Source organism: Lepidochelys kempii, chromosome 4 (genome assembly GCF_965140265.1).
Source record: "Lepidochelys kempii isolate rLepKem1 chromosome 4, rLepKem1.hap2, whole genome shotgun sequence".
Classification (NCBI taxonomy): Eukaryota; Metazoa; Chordata; order Testudines; family Cheloniidae; genus Lepidochelys; species Lepidochelys kempii.
This window is the reverse complement of record NC_133259.1, coordinates 9,574,275-9,597,597: the sequence shown is the minus strand read 5'-3', so window position 1 is coordinate 9,597,597 and position 23,323 is coordinate 9,574,275. Positions and strand designations below refer to the sequence as shown.

At 51.3% G+C, this 23,323-nt stretch overlaps 1 protein-coding gene across 3 annotated transcripts in view; it reads left to right on the top strand.

Annotated features, from left to right (window-relative positions):
- The window catches only part of RBPMS (RNA binding protein, mRNA processing factor), a 139,211-nt gene that overhangs the window by 84,641 nt on the left and 31,247 nt on the right, over window positions 1-23,323 (top strand). For 2 of the 3 annotated variants that reach the window (XM_073340330.1, XM_073340331.1), the window contains one exon: window positions 18,133-18,263. The exons of the other annotated variant lie outside the window; for it this stretch is intronic. In XM_073340330.1, coding sequence (XP_073196431.1) covers window positions 18,133-18,263 — 131 coding nt within the window. The remainder of the gene's footprint in view (window positions 1-18,132; window positions 18,264-23,323) is intronic. 3 annotated transcript variants of the gene reach the window in all.

Genomic DNA, 23,323 nt, shown 5'->3' with positions numbered 1-23,323 from the left:
CTAAAGAACGATGGCAGGGGGTGTTTCGTCTGTGATGCTCTAAAAGCCAGCGTTTTGTGGGGGGAGAAGAGTTAGATAAATGTTGGGGTTAACACGGAAGTCAGTGTTGTGAACAGCACGCCGTGGTGCAGTGATCCTGGAATAGCCGTAGATGTAAAGGCCAGGAGGGATCATTACGCCCATCGAACGAGAGCACCTGTACAGCACAGTCTGGAGAACCTCACCTGCATCCGGGAATTAGTTGGAGCAGATTCTTTTCCCTTTTCTGCCCTCTGCCCCCCAGCACGTAACCATGAAAGGGCCCCATTTCACCATGTAAAATCCACAGTTGGGACACTAACTGTGTCCAAGTGTAACCAAACAACAGCAGCAGTGAGTGGTGCTGTCCGGAGAGCTGGCTGGTAAAAGGAAATGCAGGTCGGCAAGGAATTTCCGTGTTCCAAACCTGGTTTCAGTAAGATTTCAGAATAGAACCATCTGTCCTTTTTCACAAAAGCTTCAGTGACATTTTGATGCATGTTTTTAATCTGCATTTTATCAAGAGCATGTGCAGAATTGTGATCACTCATTTTCATTTCCTCAAATCGTGTGAACAAGTCCCAACAGTGATGCAATTCGTCATAATCGACTCAGTCACATGTGAGCTAGCAAGAGATTACAACAGAGCATCTTGTAGGCCCCATATCCTGGCTCCAGTCAAAAATCAATTGGTCCAAACTGTGTGGACGTTAGACACAGCCCAGTGCCTCTCATGGAGCCCCGATGTAGGAAATGACCTGCTGCTGTGCTGGATCCCTCTGAATCAGTGTGAAGAACAGTGTAACTGCCAGCACAGATGCAAGGAAGGCATTTTCACCTGGACAGACAGGTTCGTTTGTAGCTCATTTATAGTGAACCTCCCTCTGTGCAGAGAGCAGCACAAGCCCTGCAGGGAGGACATAAGTGGGGCCTAGATGGCACCTGGGCACTGCACAGGGCACAGTTTCACCCGAAACGTTTTCATCCTATGGTGGAAACACCCAACCCTTTGTTTTCTCCCCATACTATGATTTTGATGGAAAGGGAAGAAAGCACCAGAAGAGACAACGCTTTCCAAGTATTTTCAGCTCCCACTGTGCTGTGTGGCCCATTCTGTATTCCTTCCACCCCACTGTATAGCTGGAGTCCCTCGGCTCTGAGTCAAGCTAAAGCCCCTTTGGGAAAGGTTAGAGTGCCCTATTTGGCATGTGCTTTCCCCTAGCAATGAGCTCTGGCCTTAGGAATGAGTGGCGGGAGAGGGAGTTGTTTATGTTAACCCTTGCCAAGTTTTCACTGTTTATCTTACTTTAAAGTCAACAGTGTAAACTCTTAATCTCCTGTGTCATTCAAAGGCTTCCCCGGCAGGCTTTGCTTCTCCTTGGTTTCGGGGGGGGGGGGGGGGGGGGGGGGTATTGCTGTTGACTGGTTCTGCTGTTTTGGCTTGGAGTGGGAGCGGGAAAATAGTCTGGAACAAGACAAGGGACAAAGGTACAGTGAAAATTTCAGGGCCATTGCCAAAGATGGGAGGGGGATGGGCAACAGGCAGCCCCCACCAGGCTGGGGGAGCTGCTGAAGGATTCTGGCAGGAAGTGGGAAGCAAGGGACGCTAATAAAATCTACATCCAGTTGTTCCAATTCCTGGGTAGTTAAGACAAATGGCTCATATTTTGCAGGCTGCTGCAGTACTCAGAGATCTGCAGCCAGGGGCAGCGCTGGGGGGAAAGAGGGCTTGTGTGGGCTATCGTCACCCCAAAATTTGCCTTAGCCACACACACCCCATAGCAGCTGCTGCTCTCCAGCTGCCCAGCTCTGAAGGCAGAGCGGAGAAAGTGGCGGCTCCTGGCTGGGTGCCCAGCTCCAGCAGCATCAAAGAAGTAAGCTTGTGGCAGGAGGCCGGGGGGCCCGAGAGCAGCCCCTGGCCCATGTCCCCACTTGCCGGAGTGCATGGCCCAGGGCAAGTGGATGGTCTGGGGCTCTCCACAGCAGCCTGGACTGATCCGCCCTGCCCTCTGCAGTCGCTGCTCCCTGAGGGCTCTGCCGGCGCCGGGTCCCCCCACCCAGGCAACTCTTACCAGCTGTGAGCAACCAGTGCCCGTCACTGGCCAGCTCCGGCATCTGGCCTCCAACCTGGCCAGGGGGGGGGCCTCAAGGGGGGGAGAGGAGAAGGTGGGGCCAGTACTTACCACAGGAGCAGGTCACTGAGAGGGGCAGGACCTTGGGGGGCACAGCATAACTATCTGTCCACGGTATTTATCCACTCCATCACCAGAGTGCCTGAGCCCCCTCTCAATCTTTAATGTCTGTATCCTCCTGTGAGGCAGGGCGGAGCTGCGATCCCCACTGGGCAGATGGGGAACTGAGGCACAAAGAGAGACAGGGATTGGCCTACCGTCGCACAGAGATCTGGGACAGGACAGAGAACTGAACCGAAGTCTCTCAAGCTGCAGGCCAGCACTGGGACCTGTAGGCCAGCCTTCCGCTCCTCACTGTGCACGAGAGGGGCTGAGCCTCTCGGTCCTGACTGAAACTCAAAGTGTCAACTGAGAAGAAAGTTTGTTTTCCCCCAACCCCCCAGCCTGGAGTGAGGAAGAGGAGCAGGAGGAGGAAATTGGGTGAACGGCGGGGAGTGGCTAATGCTACCTAGCCTCAGGCTGCTAGTTTGGAACTCCGGTGGGGGAGAAGTATCTTAGAGCTTGTCTACCCGAGAAAGTTTTGCAACATTAATTGTAGGGGTATAGCTGAAGTGACCAAAAATCCCTAGCATGGGTGCACTGCTGCTGCGTTAAAGGCACTCACACCAGTACAGTTTATTCCAGTTTGGGAAGGGAATGAGGTGTACCAGGATAGTGCACAAGGGGTTGCACTGGTATAACAAAATAGATAACGAATCACACTCCTATTCATAATTTTGCTAGACCCTAAAAATCATGGACTGAACAGAGATACCGAATTTATGGCTTATTACAACAACCTATAACCCACTAACCGCCTTCTCTCCAGCTGCTTCCTCCCCCTCCTACCTTCCTTTCCTCCCTATGACTGGAGGGGTGTTAGCAGGCCATTTCACCTTGAATGGTCCCTTGAAATGTGTGTTAACCACTAGTGCCAACTTTCCAAAGGGCCGGGGGCTGCTCGACCCCAGACTCTGCCCCAGGCCCTGCCCCCACTCTACCCCTTCCCCCAAGGCCCCACCCCTGCCCTGCCTCTTCCTGCCCCTACTCCACCCCCACCCCGCCTCTTCCCACCCAGTTCTTTGTCATCTCTTTCTCCCCCCCCCCCAAGCCTCCTGAATGCTGCGAAGGTGCGGGAAGCACGGGGGCGTTGGGGGAGAGCTGATGGGGGCTGCCGGTGGGTGCTCAGCACCAGCCAACATGTGAACTAACCAAGATTAATTATGTCCAAAATATAGAATTTTATTCTGTAACATGAACTCAGGCAATTAAAACAACCATTTAAAATGTAATAAATTAACGGAACAGAGCTTATGAAGAGGAAAGAACACTCCACTTCACGTACACTTACACCAACCATGGCTTTCACAAGTCAGTGTACGTCAAGCCTTTGTTTTCTTTAATGGCCCCCCAGGTGGAGTGGTAAGGGTAGTGCACCGACCCCTGATGCCATGTGGAATGCTGAGCGGGGTACAGGGAGGTCCGGATATAGCGTTCTCTATGGGCTGCAGCTCCACCAGACTTTGCAGCATCTCTGTTTGCTCTCTGAGAAGCACAAGCACCCCTTGCTGCATGCCACTCTCTTTTTCTTGCACCTTTCTCCTCTCCACTCTATCCTTGTCTAAGCTGTCTGCAAGGGTGATCCTCCAGGCCCTGGGCTCAATCTCTGATGCAGCATTGGCTTGAAGGCTCTCACTGAACATGTCATGACAAGTCCTCTTCTTTCTCCTCCCTATCTGGCTCAAGCATTCTGTGGGTGTGGAAGGGGAAACCCTGTAGGCTACAATGGCAGCAGCTGCAGCTACAACACACAGCGGTTCCATTGTCAGTGTATTCACGATGGAAATCGAAACTTACCCTGCTGAACTCACTCCCCTTATTCCCCCAAAGCACTAGGCTCTCACTTCGGCTTGGGAGTGATAAAGCATGGCACCAGACATGGAGAGTATAGTGAGGAGGGACTCGCTCACTGGCATGATTATAGGAGTGTAGGGCAAAGGCACTGAATGCTGGCACATCCTCAGCCCTCACCTCTTCTCTCTATGCCTTTCTGTGGGTGATCTCAGCCTCAGCCATGGCTCTCATGACCGGCGCGATGCCGACGACTCACAGATCTGCCTCTCCGTGTGGGACCTTCCATTCCAACCAAACCCTGGGCCTGTCTCTCTGACATCTCCTCTGGGGTGTCCAGTCATCACCGAAACTTAACATGGTCAAACCAGTCTCCGGATCCTTCCCTTGAAGCCTCCCGTCACACTTCCTGTCTGATCTTGATGTCATCAACCGCACCCAGAGATAACCCACAACCTTCGCGTTATCTCTGACTCAGACCTCTCCTTTGACCAGCACAGCCAGGCCATGCTTGGTCCTGCTGCTTCTCCCGGCATAGCCTCTCTGAGATTGGACCTTCCCCCCTGCCCTCCTGGCCAACTCTCTGGTCCAAGCTCTGATCATCTTGCTGCTGGACTCCTCTCTGGCCGTCTCACCGTCGCCTAACCTGCTTTCTGACTACATCATACCTTTTGAGTCCCTCTATTGGCTTCCCTCCTCCACCACATCAAACCTCACTTCCTGCCCTGCCTGACAAAGCCCTCCACAGCTGGCCCCCATTCTACCCAACCTGCTCCCAAGGTGGGACTCTGCCCTTTACACCACCACCAGCAGCAGCAGCAGCTCGATGGCCCAGTCAGCACTTCTCCTCATGCTCTCTTCCAGGCCTTGTGCGAATCAAAGGCACCAATGGGACCCAACGCCCAGTGACATCCAAAGGCAGCTGGGCACCCAGCCACCCTGCGTGCCTGGGAAACTCTTCTCAACAATAACGACAGCCCTGCAGCCACATCCTAGCACAGGGCTGGTGCCCAGAACTCACTCAGGTCATGCTGGTGGGGCGCTTTTCCGTGATCTCCCTCCCTGGCATGGCTCGAGGAGGGAGATGTTTGTGGGTACCCGGAAGCCGCCCCTAAAACATTGGGCAGCATCAATTTTCATCACTTCTTTATGAGCCAAGACCTATGTTCTTAAAGGGCTGGACTGAGCTTTCAGTGTAGCTGCACTGCCCCAGGGGGGCTCCAAGCAGCCGCTGGGCCATAGAGCAATTCTATCCCTGAGCCCCTCTGGTCAGAGGGCAGGGAGAAAGATTCCTCATTCTTTCATGGGGTACACTCTATTTCCCCGGCAATCCCAGCAAGTTCTGCCAGCTAGCACGTGGTGACGGGGGATGCAGAGCTATGTATCCCCCACTCATGCATTTCCCTGCCCACTTGCTTGCAGGCAGTGGAGTTATGGAGCCCACAGCAGACTATGCTCTCCTGAGCTGCAGTGTGGCCAGGCAGGGCTGGTTCGTGTGGCTTCCTTAGGGCGTGGGAAAATCCAGCCCTAATTAAATACATGAAAACCGCGACTCCTGAAAACTCGAGGCCGAGGCTGCTACGCTGGGGAGCTGTTCATAGAACTGGAGCGTTCTTATAAGTGGGGTGTGCATGAAAAATGCAAGAGATGTTTTATAAATGCCCGTGCAATGGCCGTGAGTGCACACACCAGCCTTGTAAGTGGTAGGGGAAATGAAATCAGGTCACCCTGCCAGTGGGGAGCATGGAGGAGATAAAAACATGCATTAAAGCAGGCACTCTCTGGTACACCAGCCGAGGAGGGCTGTTCCTCCATACATGAACCAGCTACACTCTGTCTACGGAGGACCTAGTCACCTGGGGGTGAGACATAAATTGTCAGCTCCTTCCTTTTTAGCAGTGCGAGATATTTATGCAGGTGAGCAGCTGCGCCTAAGAGCCCCCAGGAGGGAAAGGGCAGCAGAAGTGGAGAGGTGAAGAGAGAAGGCGGCGGTCACTCTGATTGAAATGACACGGCTTTCCTGCCAATCCCAAAGAGCAGCTCACACGCTGCAGCCCTAAAGGATCCAGGGAACATTTGTTCTGGTAGTAGTGCAGAGTTTCCCGATGGCGGATCCTGATCCTCATCCCCCAGAGGTGCTCCCTTCCCTGTATGCTCTCGCTTCCCCTAGGCAGCTGGCTGCTGACTCTCTGCTCACTGGCCCACCTGCTTCCTCCACGCTGCAGCTGCTTCCTGGATCCTGCTTTAGCGTGACCTCACCCATGTCTCTTTTCCAACTACCAGTCAGGCCTTGGCCCCGTCAATCCACCCCACACACACACACACACACATGCTTTTTACTCGTTAGAGGAGTGGCTGAAGGTTGCAGTCAGGCACTCTTTGATTATCACAGTGCATCTGTATGGAAGGGTAACCACAGGCCAAGTGCACAGGCATTGTGGCTCAGCACCGTTCATGTGGATCCGAAGCAGAAACGAGACTGTTCATTGCAGAAAGTTGTACATGGAGGTTCGGATTCCCGATAGACAGGGCTGCTATTATGGCATAATGATACTTGCAGTAATCACAGTATTCACTGTCTGCTAGAAATCCTGGTGCGTTTTCATATTACCTGGCGTAAGGGAAACTGCTCTCACACGTTCACTTCCCTGAATCAAGGCAATTAAAACACAGGCTTCTCTTCAAACTGTACACATGATGCAGCCCTGCGAAGTGTGAACATCTCTGCTGTGGAGCCTACAGATCTACAGCGTGAAAGAGACACTACCGTACAACATTATAGTGGTGCAACAGCCCCTCCATAATTAAGGTGGCATCAAAACATCTGTTTAAAGCGCAGTCTTTCTATACCATCTAAAATCGACCTGCTTAGTTGGATTCCTTTGAAATGTGGTGTGAACTCAGGTGGGTATGGGATTGGGCGACTGACCCAAATTTGGAGTTATTTGAGCCAGGGATTCCAGAGACATAAGCCCAGAAATAATACCCCTTTTTAAAAACACATTTCTAGGTGGGGATTTTTCTTGTCCAGAGCTTGCGGTCAAACTATTGCTGTGATGCAGGTAAAAATGGGCTCAGTCTGTTGAGTTTTACCCACAGTTAGTGCCTGGCATCCACTACATTTTTGTGCGACCGAAATGGTGAACACTATGTCAGACAATGGACATTTTTACACTATGCACGCTCCACTACCGAAAAATGGCGAGAGTGTTCCATTCCGGCCATTTTACAAGGCTTTAAAACTCAACTCTTGTAAGTGCTCTAAAATGCAAATGGTTACTCATATTGCTTTGAAATTTAGTATGCCTTGTGGGGGCAGATTGCAGTGTTAGTCATCCAAATTTGGGGTCATTTGACGTAGGGGTTCCTGAGTTATAGGGCCCCCCCCAAAAAAGGTTTCCTTCTGCTGCCTGGCACTGTTAAACTGGGCGGTGCTCATGACTGGATGGCTCACAGCCTGTATTGCATTTGATGACTGCGAACGCACCCTTCAGTTAACATAACTAAGGACACATTCATCATAAACCTATACCTTAGACAAAAGGAGTTTTGGATTAAGTGGCTGGAGATTGCCACAATTTGTAGCCCGGTTTACACTAGAACATTAGGTCAGTTTAACTGCGTTGGTCAGGTGTATGAAAACGTCCCCGTGTAGACAGCACTAGGTGGCCGGAAGAATCCTTCCATTGACCTAGCGAACGCCTTGCGGGGAGGTAGATTCCCTATGCCGACGGGAGAACTCCTCGTTTACCCTGCAGTGCTACAGGGGAGCTGCTGCAGCCTTTTAAGTGTGCAGACCTGTGAGGGCAGGTCTACACTTACAACGCCGCATTCGCACGGCCGTAGCACTTCCATGGCGATGCCCTCCACTGACAGGAGCCCGCTCTCCCGTCGGCGTAATGAATCCGCTTCCCCTCTCACATAGCGCGGTCTACATGGGGGGTTAGGTCAGTATAACTCCGTTGCGCAGGGGGGTGAAAAATCCACCCCCCGGGGCGACGTAGTTCTACCGATGTAGGTCTGTAGTGTGGACCTGCGTCATGAATGGCAATTTTGTTCTGAAGGAATATATTCAGAGTCTTTCGGGGGCAGGGGGGATTAGATGTCTGAATGGTTCCTGGGAGAGGAGGTATAATTAGGTGGCAGATGAGTGGGGGGGAATAGAGGGAGAGGGGTTCAGGGCTGCGGCGAGAGGAGGAGGCTTGGGAGGGGGATACATGGGGATGGGGGGAGGGGAGATAGGGGTTGGGGCTCAGGTGAGGAAGGCTTAGGGTTAAGGAAAGTGCAGCAAGCGGGGCAGTGGGAAGAGAAATGTGAGGGTGAGTGGTCTGGGGAAGCTATGGGGCAGGGGCAACTGTTAGCCCCTCAAGCACCTCTCCCATGTGGGTGCCCAGATCTGGAGGGGGGGCTCTTGCTCTTCTTGGGGTGTCCATGCCCCCTCGTATGAGCTGGGATATGCCCCATGTGGGTGTCTGACCCCTCTCACTGTCCCCATGCTACACCAGGAGTCGGACTCTCCACATGAGCCAGGATCTGGGGAAATCCTGCCCCTTTGGGTGCGGAGCTGAGAAATGGCATGTCCTATGCATAGCAGAGGCTCTAAAACACTCAGAAGGGGGTGGGACCACCCACTGAGCTGAATGGAGCAGTTCACATGTCTCGTGCTTTTGTTTCAGGGTGTATTTGCCTCCATGGGGTGTTCTCATTCCTGCTGCAATGGGTGTGGAGAGAAGCCCTTTCCCTCCTTCCTGTTTAAAGGACAATGCTCTAAAATGTGCACTGATTTTCTTGGAATCTGGGGTAGCTTGTGGGAGTGCAGGGTAGGGTTAGCAAGCCACATCTGATATCATTTGAGCCAGGGCTCCAGATAGCTAAGCCCTGAAAACACAGAAACTTTTCTGAAAAGCAGCGAAGTGTTTTTTTGCTGAGATCTAGCGCGCAAACTGTAGCTGTGAGATAAGTCAAAATGGTGCCAGTTGTGGATCTGTGCAGTAAACATGTAATAATTCATGTTTGCTTGTTACACTATAGTGTATTGACCGTGGGCACAGCAGAATAGTCAGCAGCCCGTCCAGCCAACGTTCTTGGAGACAGAGGACTTTGTGGGGGGCAGACACGGACGGAGCAGATAGGGAGAGGTGCTGTGGCTGTGAAGGGGTGGGCAATGTGGATGGGTCGTAGGCAAGCGTTGGATTGGTTGTTTGGGACCTTTTATATTTTACTATCCCCTGGGGAAGTTGGGGTGGGGAGAGTGGCTACTCCCTGATCTTCGGGCAGATGTGGTGTTTCCAAAGATACATAGGGTGCGGGTTGGGAACTCACAGCACAGGTACGTTGACTGCTGAGGGGAAAGTGATACGTGCACTACCAGAGTTGCTAACTGGCCATTGAGCTGTGCGGCTGGCAGAGTAAAGACGTCTGTGTTAACGGGGCGTAGTGGGGCAGTGCGGAAAGAGGGCAGAGTTAGGGTAGGATGGGCAACCTTACCTTTGCATTTCCTGGTGTCCAGAAGTTTGTGTTTTGCTCAGCTCAGGGCAAGGCTGCCCTTAAAACAGTGCAGCTGCACTGCTGTAGGGCTTTAATGAAGACGCTCTAAGCCGACGGGAGAGAACTCTCCTGACGCCGTAGGACCGTTGACACAGCGCTGTCTGCACTCAGGGTTAGGTCGCGCACCGGTGTGGAATTTTTACAGAACACTAAGTATAAGTTCTGCAAGGGAGCGACCTACCACCAAGCAACCTGAACTCTGCATTAATATCGTTTTTTGCCATTGAATTAACTAAGGCCAGGTCTACACTACAGACTTATATTGATATAACTACATTACTCAGAGGTGTGAAAAATTCACAGCCCTGAGCGACACATTATACCGACCTAACCCTGTATGTAGACAGCGCTATGTCATTGGAAGAGTTTCTCCCACCAACATAGCTCCCATCTCTTGGGAAAGTGGATTTCTTGACTGTTAGACCACATTGTGCCTTCCTCCAGAGGCAGTCCACATACAGAAGATAACAGCCTCCAAGCCGGGTTTGGGTAGGGTTGAGGTTATGAGCAGATTCCATCCATGTCTGTTGTGAACCACCATTGCACCTCTTGGGGACTTGCCTGGATGGTTTTAGATACTGTTATCCCACTGTCTCTGTGGGTACCTGCAGCCTCTCTCTCCATGCATTCTTCCATAGAGAACAGTTTAGACAGTTGGTAGGGGGTCATTCTAGCAACATCGGCAAACAATTGTAGTTGGTATCTTTTGGTGACTGTAGTCACACGCTGCACTTTCAGTCTTCTAGGGGTGTTGTCCTCTCTTAGTCTATCGAGACTTGTCACAACTAGGACATGGTGCAGTTCAAATGTCTGCAGCTTTTGCTCCAGATGCTTTGTCAGTATCAATGTTTCACAGTCGTAAGGTAATGAGGGTACAATGAATATTGGGTATAACCTGGGTTTAGCTGTCATGTCCTCTGAGGTACGGTTCAAACCATTTTTATTCAGGCATGTGAACATTTTGCTGGCAGTAGCTATCCACTTGTCAATGGCATTTTCATAGCAGTTATCATGTGGTATGATGGAACCCAAGCAGCAGGAGCTGTCTGCTTGTTCAGTGTCTATATGTTGCATCCAAAAAAAGACCATTAAGGTTGCAAAGTTGACACTCCAGAGTTAGGAAATGCCAGAATCAAGGCAGCCCAGGTAACCTCAGCCCAGCTCCTGGGTACTTATGCATTATGATACTGTCTGTAATGACATTAGCACATGCTGGTTTTTCCCCACGTCATTCGGTGCACAGGATGGATGGCACTCACTTTTTATCTGCACCATTCAGTCAGTGGTCCCTTACCTTATTTCCTGCTCACCCGTCATACTGAATTACTCAAATAATAAACTGGTTTCAGAGTAACAGCCGTGTTAGTCTGTATTCGCAAAAAGAAAAGGAGGACTTGTGGCACCTTAGAGACTAACCAATTTATTTGAGCATGAGCTTTCGTGAGCTACAGCTCAAGCTTATGCTCAAATAAATTGGTTAGTCTCTAAGGTGCCACAAGTCCTCCTTCAAATAATAAACCCTTTCACCTGTGGCTCCACGTATGAAACCAGCCCAGCTCAGCAGTGATTAAAAGTCATTCCTATCTGATGGATGGCTGGTGGCCCCTAGATGAGCTGAGTGTGGTGGGCCCCAATTCCAGCTCTCACGTCACAAACTCAGTGCTCAGCATAGGAAGGCTCATGAGCGAGGCCAAGAACTGTCTGGGCCGTGGAGGATGAACGGCCCCTTTCACCCCAACAGCTCAGAGCTGGGCAGGTTGGCAGGGGCAGCAGATGAGGGAACAGCCCTCTAGTTAAACAGCCCCGAGCTGTTGAAGCAGTACCTTTAACCAACCATAAATCCACATCACTTCCAAAAACCATTAAGCTGACGTTTATTGTAATATGCAAAGTATTTGCAAATTAGCTCATCAACTAATTTGCATACAGTGTCAGACAGGGAGCTGCGCAAGGCTTGGCAGTTGCGATGATGAAGGATCACAGGGTATCGACGATTTCTAGTGGAGGAATGAGGCTGGAACAGCTCTGAACCGCAGCTTGCTCGCACCACTGTTCAGCTAGCACAAGCTGGTGGGAGGGGTGGCTTGGAAAGCAGGGGGGCGGCGTGGGGAAAGCTAGAAGGCTTTGAACGAAGGGGCTCTCTCCACAGCATTTTCAAACCTTGTTGGTTGCTAAAAGGCCATTGTCGAGCCAATCAGTCGGACAACGACCCGACCAGTCAGGATTTTCTTCAGCTCGTCTTTCAAAGGGACGTTCGGCTCACCCAGAAATAAAGCCCAACCAAAGCCATTACCAGCCACAGGGTGCTCCTGCAGCTTACCCTGCAGCACCCACCTTGGGAGGGCTGCACTGACCTCACTGCCAGGCTGTAAACGCACATCCAACGCACAGTGCTGATACCCTAGGAAGCGGGCCGCTCGCTGTGTATGTTCTCTTCTGCGAGCTGAGTGCGGGGGCTGCTTTGGGTGTGCGAGCGGAAGGTGCAACCAAGGGGAGTATTGTCACCCGGAAAATCAGCATTGCCTGAATGGGAGAGCTTCCAAAAGTAATCATCCCGTTCCGGCTGTGCTGGTGGTAAATGCTGGGAAGCAGGCGGCTCGCTGCAAAGCATCTGTGCATCTCCCTGAACTCAGACACTTGTTTGTTTGTCCTTTTTAGTGGTTCATTTTTGTTTTGTTTTTTTAATTTAAAGAAACGAGACTGGAATTTCTCATCACCTTCTGCCTTTGATGGTTCAGATTTGTTGTTTCTGATTCAGCCCAGGTACACGAGATGTTCTTCTCCCTCTTTCTCGGAATACGCTCCATCGGTATCCTTCTAATTAGATGGACTTCAGTCCATGTGTGCGTGTAGGAAATGTTCGGTAGAGCAGCCTACACAAGGCCAGGGTGACCAGACAGCAAACGTGAAAAATTGGGACAGGGGTGGGGGGTAATAGGAGCCTCTATAAGAAAAAGATCCAAAAATTGGGACTGTCCCTATAAAATGTAAACTGTAAACAAAACTGTTTCTTTTGCTAGCCTTGTGTAGGGTGGCCAGATGTCCCCTATAAAATGGGGACATCTGGCCACCCTACATAAGGCTAGCAAAAGAAACACGTGAGAATCTGGAAATGCCGACATTCAGGTTGCCTGCACAATGTCCACTCTGCCTCCTTGTATGTAGGCACTGTGATACAGTCGTGTCACTTATTTAGTGGCCTTGTGGTAGCACCTAGAAGCTTCAGGCGCAGATCAGGCTAGGTGCTGTACAACCACAGAACAAAAATGAGTTTACAATCAAAGTATAAGACCAGAGGAGCAGGTGGATACAGACAGATGGGGAGCACAAGCAATCAAGTCTTTATTTGCACTTAGGACCAGACTTTCAGAAGTATTCAGCATCCACAGTCAGGGCCAGATTCTCCAGAGAGCTTGGCTCCCGAGATGCAGAGCTCTTCTGCGAATTTGTCCCTGCCTACCACCGTGGGAGCTTCTGGGTGCTGAGCTCTTTGCAAAACCTGGTCCCAGTGTGGGTGCTAAGCCCGTGAAACTCTGCCTTTGGTATCCATGAAAAGGAAAGTGCTCCGTCCATCCAGGAACCGGGCAAAGTGTGGGCAGCATCACATGTTACTCCTGGGCCTATAGGCATCAGTTCCTGCAGCTTACACTGCACTGGTACCACAAAAAAGCAGCTAACAGTGAAGTCATTTTTTCAAGCTTTTTTTTTTTTTCTCCCCATGTTGAAAGATTATTGTAGTTTCTGACCAGGGAACACTCACTAGTAAGTGAACAGCACCACGTTCTGAGTGGGACCACACTTCCTTGCTGTTTCTGATCGGCTGCCACTGGCAGAAAAATAGAGTGGGCTTCTTTTTATGGAAAAAACCTCATGAATGAATCAGGTCCTACGCATTAGCTGTAAATAAACCTCCAATAAAGTTCACAATAAAGTTCACTATGCGTAAGTAATGCAAGCCCTGGGAGTAATAAATCCCACAATTTAATCAGAATCTTAAACTTGGTATCAACTTCCCTACTGTTATTTATCTTTTTGGGGTAAGCAGCTTTTTCCATGGTTGTTACCCCACAAATAATTTATGATGCTGTTAAATCATTCACAGCTGTGTAGTTCCTGTGGCATCTACACAGATCAGTAAAGTGAAGGCTCACAACTAACCCTAGGAAAACAGTAAATTAAAAGAGGCAGCTTCTGCAACAAGGGAATTATCTAGCAATTGCAGCAGGTTTGCAAGTCTGGTGTTCCTGTGAGATATGCAATAGGGCAGAACAGCCTTAAAGGGCTTGTACTGAGCCTTCCTGGCATGCTCCTACACTGTCCCCCAGAACCTCAGCGGGCGTAAATCAGCATAGCTCCACTGATGTCAATTATTTGTCTGATTTCCACCAGCTGAGGATCTGGCTCTCTCATCCCTGACAGTACCTGCTATGTCTGAATACTGTGTGCCAGCAGTTCCCTAGGGCTTCTCTCCCAAGAGAGCCTGTGTTGGAAATGGTCTGGGATGGCACCAGGAGGAGGACAGCTCCTGTGACTCCTTGGAGAGATCCAGCTTTCTGCAGAGCATAAAATGTGATGGAAGCTGCCAGGCCAGCACACACTGGACAATGAGGGCTTGGGACCCAGGCTCTCCCCATGCCACATCTCAGCTGAAATACCCTGTGAGTGCTGAGAAAAACCCTTAGCTGTCACCTCCGTGGGGCTAGTGAGGCCCATGCAGCTGAGGAGGGGCTAGGGCTGGCAAGGTTCTTGCCACTGGGGAGAGTCTTGAGTTGGCGAGACCCACATGGCTGGGGAAGGTCGGGGCGGGGGGGCAGGCCCCCGTGGCTGGGGAGGGTTTAGGGCTGGCGAGGCTCAAGCATCTGGGGAAGGTCTGAGGCTGGCCAGGCCCCTGTGACTGGGGAAGGCCTAGGGTTGGTGAGACCCTTGTGACTGGGGAGGTTCTTAGGCTGGCAAGGTCCCTGTGGCTGGGGAAAGTCAAGACCCCCATGTTCGGAAGCGTCTAGGGCTGGTGAGAATCATGCAGCTGAGGAGGATCAAATGTGAGTTAAAATTAATTAAAAACTGGGCCCTTAAAAAAAATTTAGCATCTGTCAGACTTTTCTTTCTCCCAAATGATCTTAACAACAGACTAGCACATATAGTCTTCAGACTCTTGGTATAGGTAAAGTTAATGATGATCTTGCACATAGGCTATATTGGAAGAAATTGAGCTAAGTCATTAATGGTAGTTGTCTCTAATTGTATTATTCTACAGGCTACAGATAGGCCTGTAATGTCATTAATGCCTGTAATGTCATTGTCTGTAATGACTCAGGGATAGGATGGAGACTGGACGTACGTCCAGAAGCTTCATTGGGAGATTATTTGGCCCAACTGCTTTTCTGTGGCTACCTGCTGGCCCAGATATCAGTTCCTGAAAGGTTTCTCATAGCACTGCTGCCTTGGCTCCCCTGTGCGCTGAGACACAAGCAAAGCGGGACCCTTTAAAGCACAGACAATGGGACTCAGGCACTGGGCTGCCCCTGCCCCCTTCACATGGTGCCATCTCACTAACACAGCCCTCGAAACAATAGGTCAGTTGCAAATTAGGGCTGGATTCTCCCCTGTGCCTTGGCTGCTCCAGTGATGCAAAGCAGCTATAAACTCACCCTACGTGACTGGCCCACTCCAGCTTCTTTGTGCTGGTCTGGTGTACTGGTGAATCTGTCCTTTGAAGTTAACATTTAAACTATGGTTTAAGGGCGTCTATCTATCTATCTTCAGATAATTAGAAATATCACATGGCAGCATGCTCTTTGGGTCTCTCATGTAGTATTCACATATGACATTTTAAATAATTTTTACCAAACGAAGGAAACTCACAAAAAAACAACCTTAAAATGGAGTTATGTTGAGATTATGTGTCAGTAATTTAAGGGTAAAAAAATTACAGGGATTCTATAATTACCCCAATGCAAGTGTTATAAAGCCAGGTAATTCACATTAAGAGTACACTTAAAAGAAATCCGAATTTGTTAAGATAAGAAACGCACAATGAGGGCACCTGAAGAACCTTAACTCTGCCCTGCCACAAGGAAAAATATGGAAAAAAAAGAATGCATTTTTACAAAGAAATGCAATCCAATCTGGGACCACAAACACTGAAATGCCCTACCCAGACCCGTAGGGTTCTCACAGGCACATAAAAGCGGCCATACTGGGTCAGACCACTGGGCCATCTAGCCCAGTGTCCTGTCTTCTGACTGGCCAGTGCCAGGTGCTTCACAGGGAATGGAACTGACCAGGGCACTTATCAAGTGATCCATCCCCTGTTGTCTAGTCCAGCTTCTGGCAGTCAGAGGTTTAGAGCCATCCAGAGAATGGGGCTGCGTCTCTGCCCATCCTGGCTAATAGACTTTTCCTCCTATCCTCCATGAATTTATCTAGTTCTTTTTTGAACCTCATTCTAGTTTTGGCCTTCACAACATCCCCTGGCAACAAGTGCCACCGGTTGAGTGTGCCTTATGTGACTGTGCATTCCTTATGTTTGTTTTAAACCTGCTGCCTGTTAAGTTCATCGGGTGACTCCTGGTTTTTCTGTTGTGAGCAGGAGTAAATAGCACTTCCTTATCACGTTCTCTACACCAGTCATGCTTGTATAGACCTCTGTCGTATCTCCCCTTAGCTGCCTCTCTTCTAAACTGAAGAGTCCCAGTTTTATTAATCTCTCATGTGGAAGCTGTTCCATCCCCCCAGTCATTTCTGTGGCCCTTCGCTGTACCTCTTCCTATTCTAATATATCTTTTTGGAGACAGGATGACCAGAACTGCACACAGTATTCGAGGTGTGGGCGTACCATGGGTTTATGCAGCTGCATTATTATTATTTTCTGTTTCATTATCTATCCTTTTGCTAATGGCGCCTAACATTTGACTGTCACTGCACATGGAACAGATGTTCTCAGAGAACTAGCCATGATAACGCCAAGATCTCTTTCTTGAGCGGTAACAGCTCATTTTGAGTCCATCATTTTGCACGTTCAGTGGGATTATGTTTTCCAATGCACATTCCTTTGCCTTTATCAACACTGAATTTCATCTGCCATTCTGTTGCCCAGTCACCCAGTTTAGTGAGATCCCTTTGTAACCCTGCCACAGCAGCACTGCCAACCATCTGGGTCTGCTCTGCTGCCCTTTGTTCCCTGGCTGCACTAACGTGTGCCCCGTAGACACTTCCCACTGAGAGTGTTGCATGCAGAGACCCCATTGATGGATGAGATAGAGAGATGGCCAGATGGCCACTAGCTGCCATTTCCCCCCAGCCATCCTCCTCCTTGTCCCCCATCTGCCTTCTTCTGCACCTCTCCTTTTTCCCCATATGGCATAACGGGGAGAGGATTTCTCTTGGTGATCAGGCCCCAGCTGTGCATCTTTGGCAGCTGGTAAATGGCTCTGACCAGACCATCAGGACATAGTTTGGGTACTCAGTGTCCACAGCCAGGCTGATGTTTCTAACTCCCAAAGCGACGACACTATCAGCTTCCCTTTCCCTCTAGCCAGCAGAACTCATGCGTGGCCTCTCTGCAAATGCCAGTGGTTGTAATGCTTTGAGTTCTTCTAGACCAGTGGGGCTCAATCCATCATTGCTCTGTGGCCCCTTTTCCCCTGTCAGGCTGGCACAAAGGGCCCAGCGGGCGGGAGTGCCCCTGGCTCAAGGGGCCTGCACACCATGCACAGAACCAGTTCCATGCCACCTCTGCAGTAGCCTCAAGGTGGAGTGGGGGGGGTGCCCTGGAGCAGGAAGGGGCAAGGCTGGATGCACCCTAGGGCAGGCTGTGGCAGAGGGTGCAGTGGCCCCAGACTCTGAGCAGGGAGGCATGACCCAGGCCCTCTCTCCCTGCACCGGCACAGGAACGATCCGGCCTGTGGTGCACCCCAATCACTGTACTGCCGTTGTCACACACGCCCCGGGCAGCGTCAGCACTCAGTCTGTTTGGTTACAATGCTTACGTGTCTCTTTTACTGCTTGCTGCCTTGCATCACCGAACGGTGCAGTGTCCTGGCCCAGCAAACCCGGTCTGGGGCTCAGCCTGTAACTGTGGCTAACAGTCTCCACCCAGGGGAAATATTCCCCCTTGATTCGTACTCGGAGCTTCTCCCCCTTGCGACACAGTGGCAGCGAAACACCTCCCGTCAGTTTTGAAAGGGCTAAGTGTTCTGGTAGGTAAATGGTCTCCCTTGCGGGAACCCTGGTCCCCGTGCAGTAGCCCGTTCCGAGACAAGTCCGTCCGATGGGGAGTCTCTTCGGCCAGCTGTCATCCTGTCATCCCAGTCGCCTACTCTCCCGCCGCTACCCTGTCACGTTAGCACACAGTCCTGCTCGGATCACAGTGGCTCTGAGACCCTCCTCCAGAGCAGTGTTTTTCCCCCCGGTCTTTTGGCTTTTCCCTCTGAGCTTAGGTAGCAGTTGCCGGAGGAGTTGCCGGAGGTGAAGCGAGCTCTCTTGTGCGGTTGTTTTGAACATTGCTGTTTTGTAACCATGAACTCTCCTTATTCTTTTCTTGCAGATGAGCTCACAGTGCCTGCACTTTACCCCAGTAGCCCTGAAGTGTGGGCGCCGTACCCTCTGTACCCAGCGGAGTTAGCACCTGCTCTGCCTCCTCCTGCTTTCACCTATCCCGCTTCACTGCATGCCCAGGTAATTTATACCAACCAGCCACAACTTCGCTCACTCTACCACCGGTCCTTTCGAAGCTGGGCCCCCCAGCGCACCCCTGTACAACTAACCCCTGTCCGGCTAACAGACCCTCCTCCAGAAGATTAATGAGCTCACCTCAATCAAGCTGACCCATCCTCCGGGGACGGGTGGGGACAGGCTTACCGAGATGATTGCGCACACTGCCTGATGTATCCCAGAACCTCTCTCTTCCTTAATCCTTTCACTTTCATTCACACAAAGGACACGGGAGGCAGTTCTAGAATCTACCGGGTATTGAAGAACCCCGTACATATGTACCTCTGGATATATGTACTGTGCAGCCCAGACTGGCACGTGCGGCTAATTATCTGGAAGGCAATCAGTGTGGCGTGTGTTTGTGTGGCTGGGTGTGTTTGGAGTTGGCCACCCGTAAGGTCAGGAGTTTGGTGCTGTAGCCTAGATGTCAGGGCTCCCGATCCCAAGGTAGGTGCTCCAGTGCTGGGCTACACGAGCAGCTGTCGCTGCGTGTCGGTCGCACGGACGTGGACAGATCAACGTGCTGCAGCTGCAGTTGGTCACTGGGTTGGTGTTCGCTGGTGATTAATAATGCTCCTTCCACCTCACGCACCGGTGTTTTCAAGCCAGAAGCCACCACCACTGTTGAGAGAGGAGTTCAGGCTCCTTAGCTGGTCATCCCTGGCAGGTCTGCTAGGCTGCGGACAAAAGTGTCGGGGGATGGGTCATTCGCCCCCAGCTTAGGTCTGGGGTGCCCAGGGTCTGCTTGGGGTACATTTTTGCAGCTGCTGCCCAGCTCTGCTCCAAGGAGCGGGGATTAGTGTGAGCAAGGAGATGAGGATTTGCAACAGCCCCAGAAACCTTCTGGGTTCAGGTGATCCCAGCCGAATGAAAGGTGGGACTCCAGGCATGGTGCAGGCAAGGGCCTAGTCTGGCTCCTGGGCACTATGGGTTGAATAAGCTGGGTTCCAGCTTCTTAAATGATATGATGGAAGAGAGAACAGAAGAACTCACTTTTGATCAGGCCCTGAAAAATTATTTGTCAGAAACCTTAGAGACGGAAGTCTTAGTCCTTGAGACCTTCCAACACTGACTCCTGCAGGCAAGGGGGCAGGGGCCAGGTGAATCCCTGCTGCGAGCTGGCCACATATGACGACAGCTACATGTAAATGGCAACCACCACCAAGCAAATCACGTTTCTACCCCCCTGAGGGGCCGAGTCTGCAGCGCAATGTTACCAAAGCTGGGGAGCTCCTTCCATCAGAGACTCGTTTTATCACTCCTTGATAGCAACTGCACTTGTCTCCGTACACCTGGCTTGTCTGGAGCGACTTTTCCTGCATTAACAATCCAGACACTTTGATGCTCTTCTGATCTGACATACAAATGCATGTAGTCATGCATGGAGTATCTGAGTAGCTAAGCTGGAGGAGATGCCAGTGATTTCCGCGACATTACACCAGGAGCAATCCATAGCCCAAGCGACAGCCAAAGCAGCGTGCCTTCCATAGAGGGACAGTCAGAAACCCTAGTCCAACATGTTATGGAGCAGTGTATGTTCCTAGGGCAGAATGCACAGCAGCCCAGGAGCATTCACACTCAGCTAAGCAGCAGGAGAGAGGCAAGTCTTACTGCTGTTTGTGATTCCCTTCTCCTCCATGTCCCAACACAACACAGAGAGCAGAACTCTTGAGGCAGCACCAGGCAGCCAAAGAAGAGCTGTGATCCCATGAACTGTTCATCCATATGATCCCATGAACAGCACCTCCCAAGATGAGCGTCAGAGATAGGTAGCAGCATCAGGAAATGCCTACACAAACCAAAGGGCTGGGTGTTACATGCCTGCAAGCTGTGGCCTCTGAGGTGCCCTACCACCAAGCCAACCTGCAAGTGGATCCGCTGAGCTAGGCCAGGGTTCGCTTTGCTGCCGCTCAGTTTGGGCCCGCGGGGAGTTCAGTTTTGAGATTTCTTCACTAGCTCTGGTCACTGCAGATTCTTTTCTGCAACTGAGCACATCGTTCCTCCGTCTCCATCGGCAGGTGATGCCGGAGTTAGACAGACTCAGCCACCTTTGGAAAGTGCACAAGCAAGCACTGCCTGCCGAGAGAGGCCATTTTAGAGCCAGCCACTCGCCTTTAGAGCTGTCACACTCCACTGTGGTAGCATAGCCCCATTGAGCTGTTCCCTTTACACTGTCAGCCGCTCGCATGAGGGAAGAGCGGGTCTCAAACTACTTTCTACAATACCTAGTAAATCCACCCCGGCTGTATCTGCTCCCCAGGCTGTGGGTAATTGTCCTCCTTCCACTATTAATGCTGAATGCATTTCCACTGGAGCTGAGCCCAAGGGTTACCGACTAGCGAGGGAGGCTGAAAATGTAGAAAGGCTGACCTTGTTCAAGGGTAAACGTGGGAGAATTCCCGTTCACGCTGCTGCTGCGGATCTGTCTGCGACTGAAAGTGTTGAGTGGGGTGTACGTGTCTGTCCAGGATGAAAAGCCACCAGACAGTGAGAACAAAACTCACCGCTAGATTCAGAGATTTTAGGGCCTGAAGGGACCAACAGGATGGTGCGTTTCTATTCTGGGCTGTAAAAGTTCTTTTCCCACACTCTGCGTTAAAGGGCCAGACTGGTGGACAAATAGCCATGCCAGGCTATCATGTACGGCTGCAATGCTGCAGGCTCGGTATAAAACCCAAGGCCTTTCCTTGTTTCCTCTGCCCAGGAAGGGCTGGGGTCAGTGCTTAAAGCACGGCAGTTGGGGAGAATGGCTCTAAATACATGAGTTGATTAGTTATGGGCCAGTTTTTCAAAAGACCCCGACACCCAGCAGCTCCCCGTGTTTGCCATCGTGGGTAGGGACTGCTTTTGGAAAGGCTAGCCTAAACTTAGCCCACAGATTCTCAAGAGAGGGACCTGGACTGGACCAACAGCCCAGGATCCAGGGGCATAAGCCAGGGCTGAGCATAAGCACAAGCTGCCACTTGGGGCTGCCCAACCGCTTGTTGACTCAGTAACTTAGCAGACCCTGGCCCTGGAGGGGCAGAAACACTTGACTCTGGGTTTCCTCCCCCTTGGCAATGTACATCCATGCAGCTGGCTTGCCCGCGCCAGGCCTACCCTTAGAGAGACCCGCTGGTAATGCAGGGACGTTCCCTACAGCAATTCAGATAGTTCATGGAAATGCAGGAACTCGAGTGAGCTCATGAACTTCAGCTTGAAGCAAAGTGCCTGTGACGGGGAGGAAAAGGAAAATGAACTCCAAATGTTTTATTCACAAGCAGTGGTGGAGCAGCCTGCTGGCTAATGCAATCCAGCCAGCCCAGCAAAGTGGAAGGCAGAAACACCAAGTAATGTCACAAGCACTTTTCTGCTCGTTGAACCCTGAAGTTGGGACCCCTAATGGCCCTTGATAGCAGGAGTGCTGTAGTTAAAAATTAACGAGCAAGAGGAATAATTAAATATGGATGACGAGCACTCACTGTGGACTTGGCCTGCCAGCAGGCTGAGCATGCCTGGCTGCTCCTGAACGGCTCGGCGCGGCAGGCAACGCTCGAACATCTCGGTCCGCTCGAGGGCGTTCCTGAAAGCAATGCCCCGTTAGCGCCTCGGTCACAGGCAGCCCCGTTGCTAGGAGAAATGGGCCCAAGGAAGGCTGTCCATGCCAGGGCGGGGGGCAGAGAGAAGGGCGGCAGGCCACACCTGCTTGTCAACCTCCTCGCCCAAGCAACGACCTTCCCTGTCCGCCCTCCCCTGTTGTCCCCACTGTGCAGCATGGTGCCAGGCCCTGGCCCAAGACATGGCAGGTGTCACCCTGTGGCTCCCCGAGCCCCAACCCCTTCACTGTAGCATCTACCCACAGCTGCAGGCCCAGCTCCTCTCAGATCCTGTAAAGCCCCTTGCTCAGAATCCTGCCTTATTTCTTCCTCATCCCCTTCTTCTCTGCACTTGCTCCTCCTCCTGGCCTTTCTAGTCTCAGACATTCCTTTCTTTGGGGTTTTATACTTCCCCTCCCCATCCTTCGTTCCATGCTCTCCCCCTTCCTCCCAGCAGGGGCTGCTGGCTCAGGGGGGCTGAGCGGCCCATAGCCTTGCCATCTGCGGCATGGCATGGGGTGAGACGAGTGAGTCTGATTTAGCCGGGGTGATGAGCCAATTTATCCATTGTGGATAAATTGGAGAGAGTCCAGCGAAGGGCAACAAAAATGATTAGGGGACTGGAACACATGAGTTATGAGGAGAGGCTGAGGGAGCTGGGATTGTTTAGCCTGCAGAAGAGAAGAATGAGGGGGGATTTGATAGCTGCTTTCAACTACCTGAAAGGGGGTTCCAAAGAGGATGGCTCTAGACTGTTCTCAATGGTAGCAGATGACAGAACGAGGAGTAATGGTCTCAAGTTGCAGTGGGGGAGGTTTAGATTGGATATTAGGAAAAACTTTTTCACTAAGAGGGTGGTGAAACACTGGAATGCGTTACCTAGGGAGGTGGTAGAATCTCCTTCCTTAGAGGTTTTTAAGGTCAGGCTTGACAAAGCCCTGGCTGGGATGATTTAACTGGGAATTGGTCCTGCTTTGAGCAGGGGGTTGGACTAGATGACCTTCTGGGGTCCCTTCCAACCCTGATATTCTATGATTCTATGACTAGTGCAGGGGAAGGGCCATGGTGGCAACATGTGATTTGGTTGGTGGGGAGTGTCCCTTGGATGTATGTGCTCATCTGGCCAGTAGATGGTCTAGCTGGCCAGTGGCTCCTGGGGGTGATCAGTCTGCTGGGGTTCACCAAAACCAGAGCAAACCAGCAGGGATGCAGACAAAGGCCTTGCAGCTGGGCCACCAGAACCCGGATCAGAGCTTCCCTGAAACATGGGAGCGAAATTTCAGCTGCACGGCTCTCGTTACCCAGTTCTGCCACCTGTACTCACATGGAGCAATACCGTCTCTGGGCCCAGCCCCACTGATTTCTATGGACATGCTGGCAGAATAATGCCCTGCTCATTGGGAGTACATATGGCAGAATTGCACCCAGTGGTTACACTGTGGGTATAAA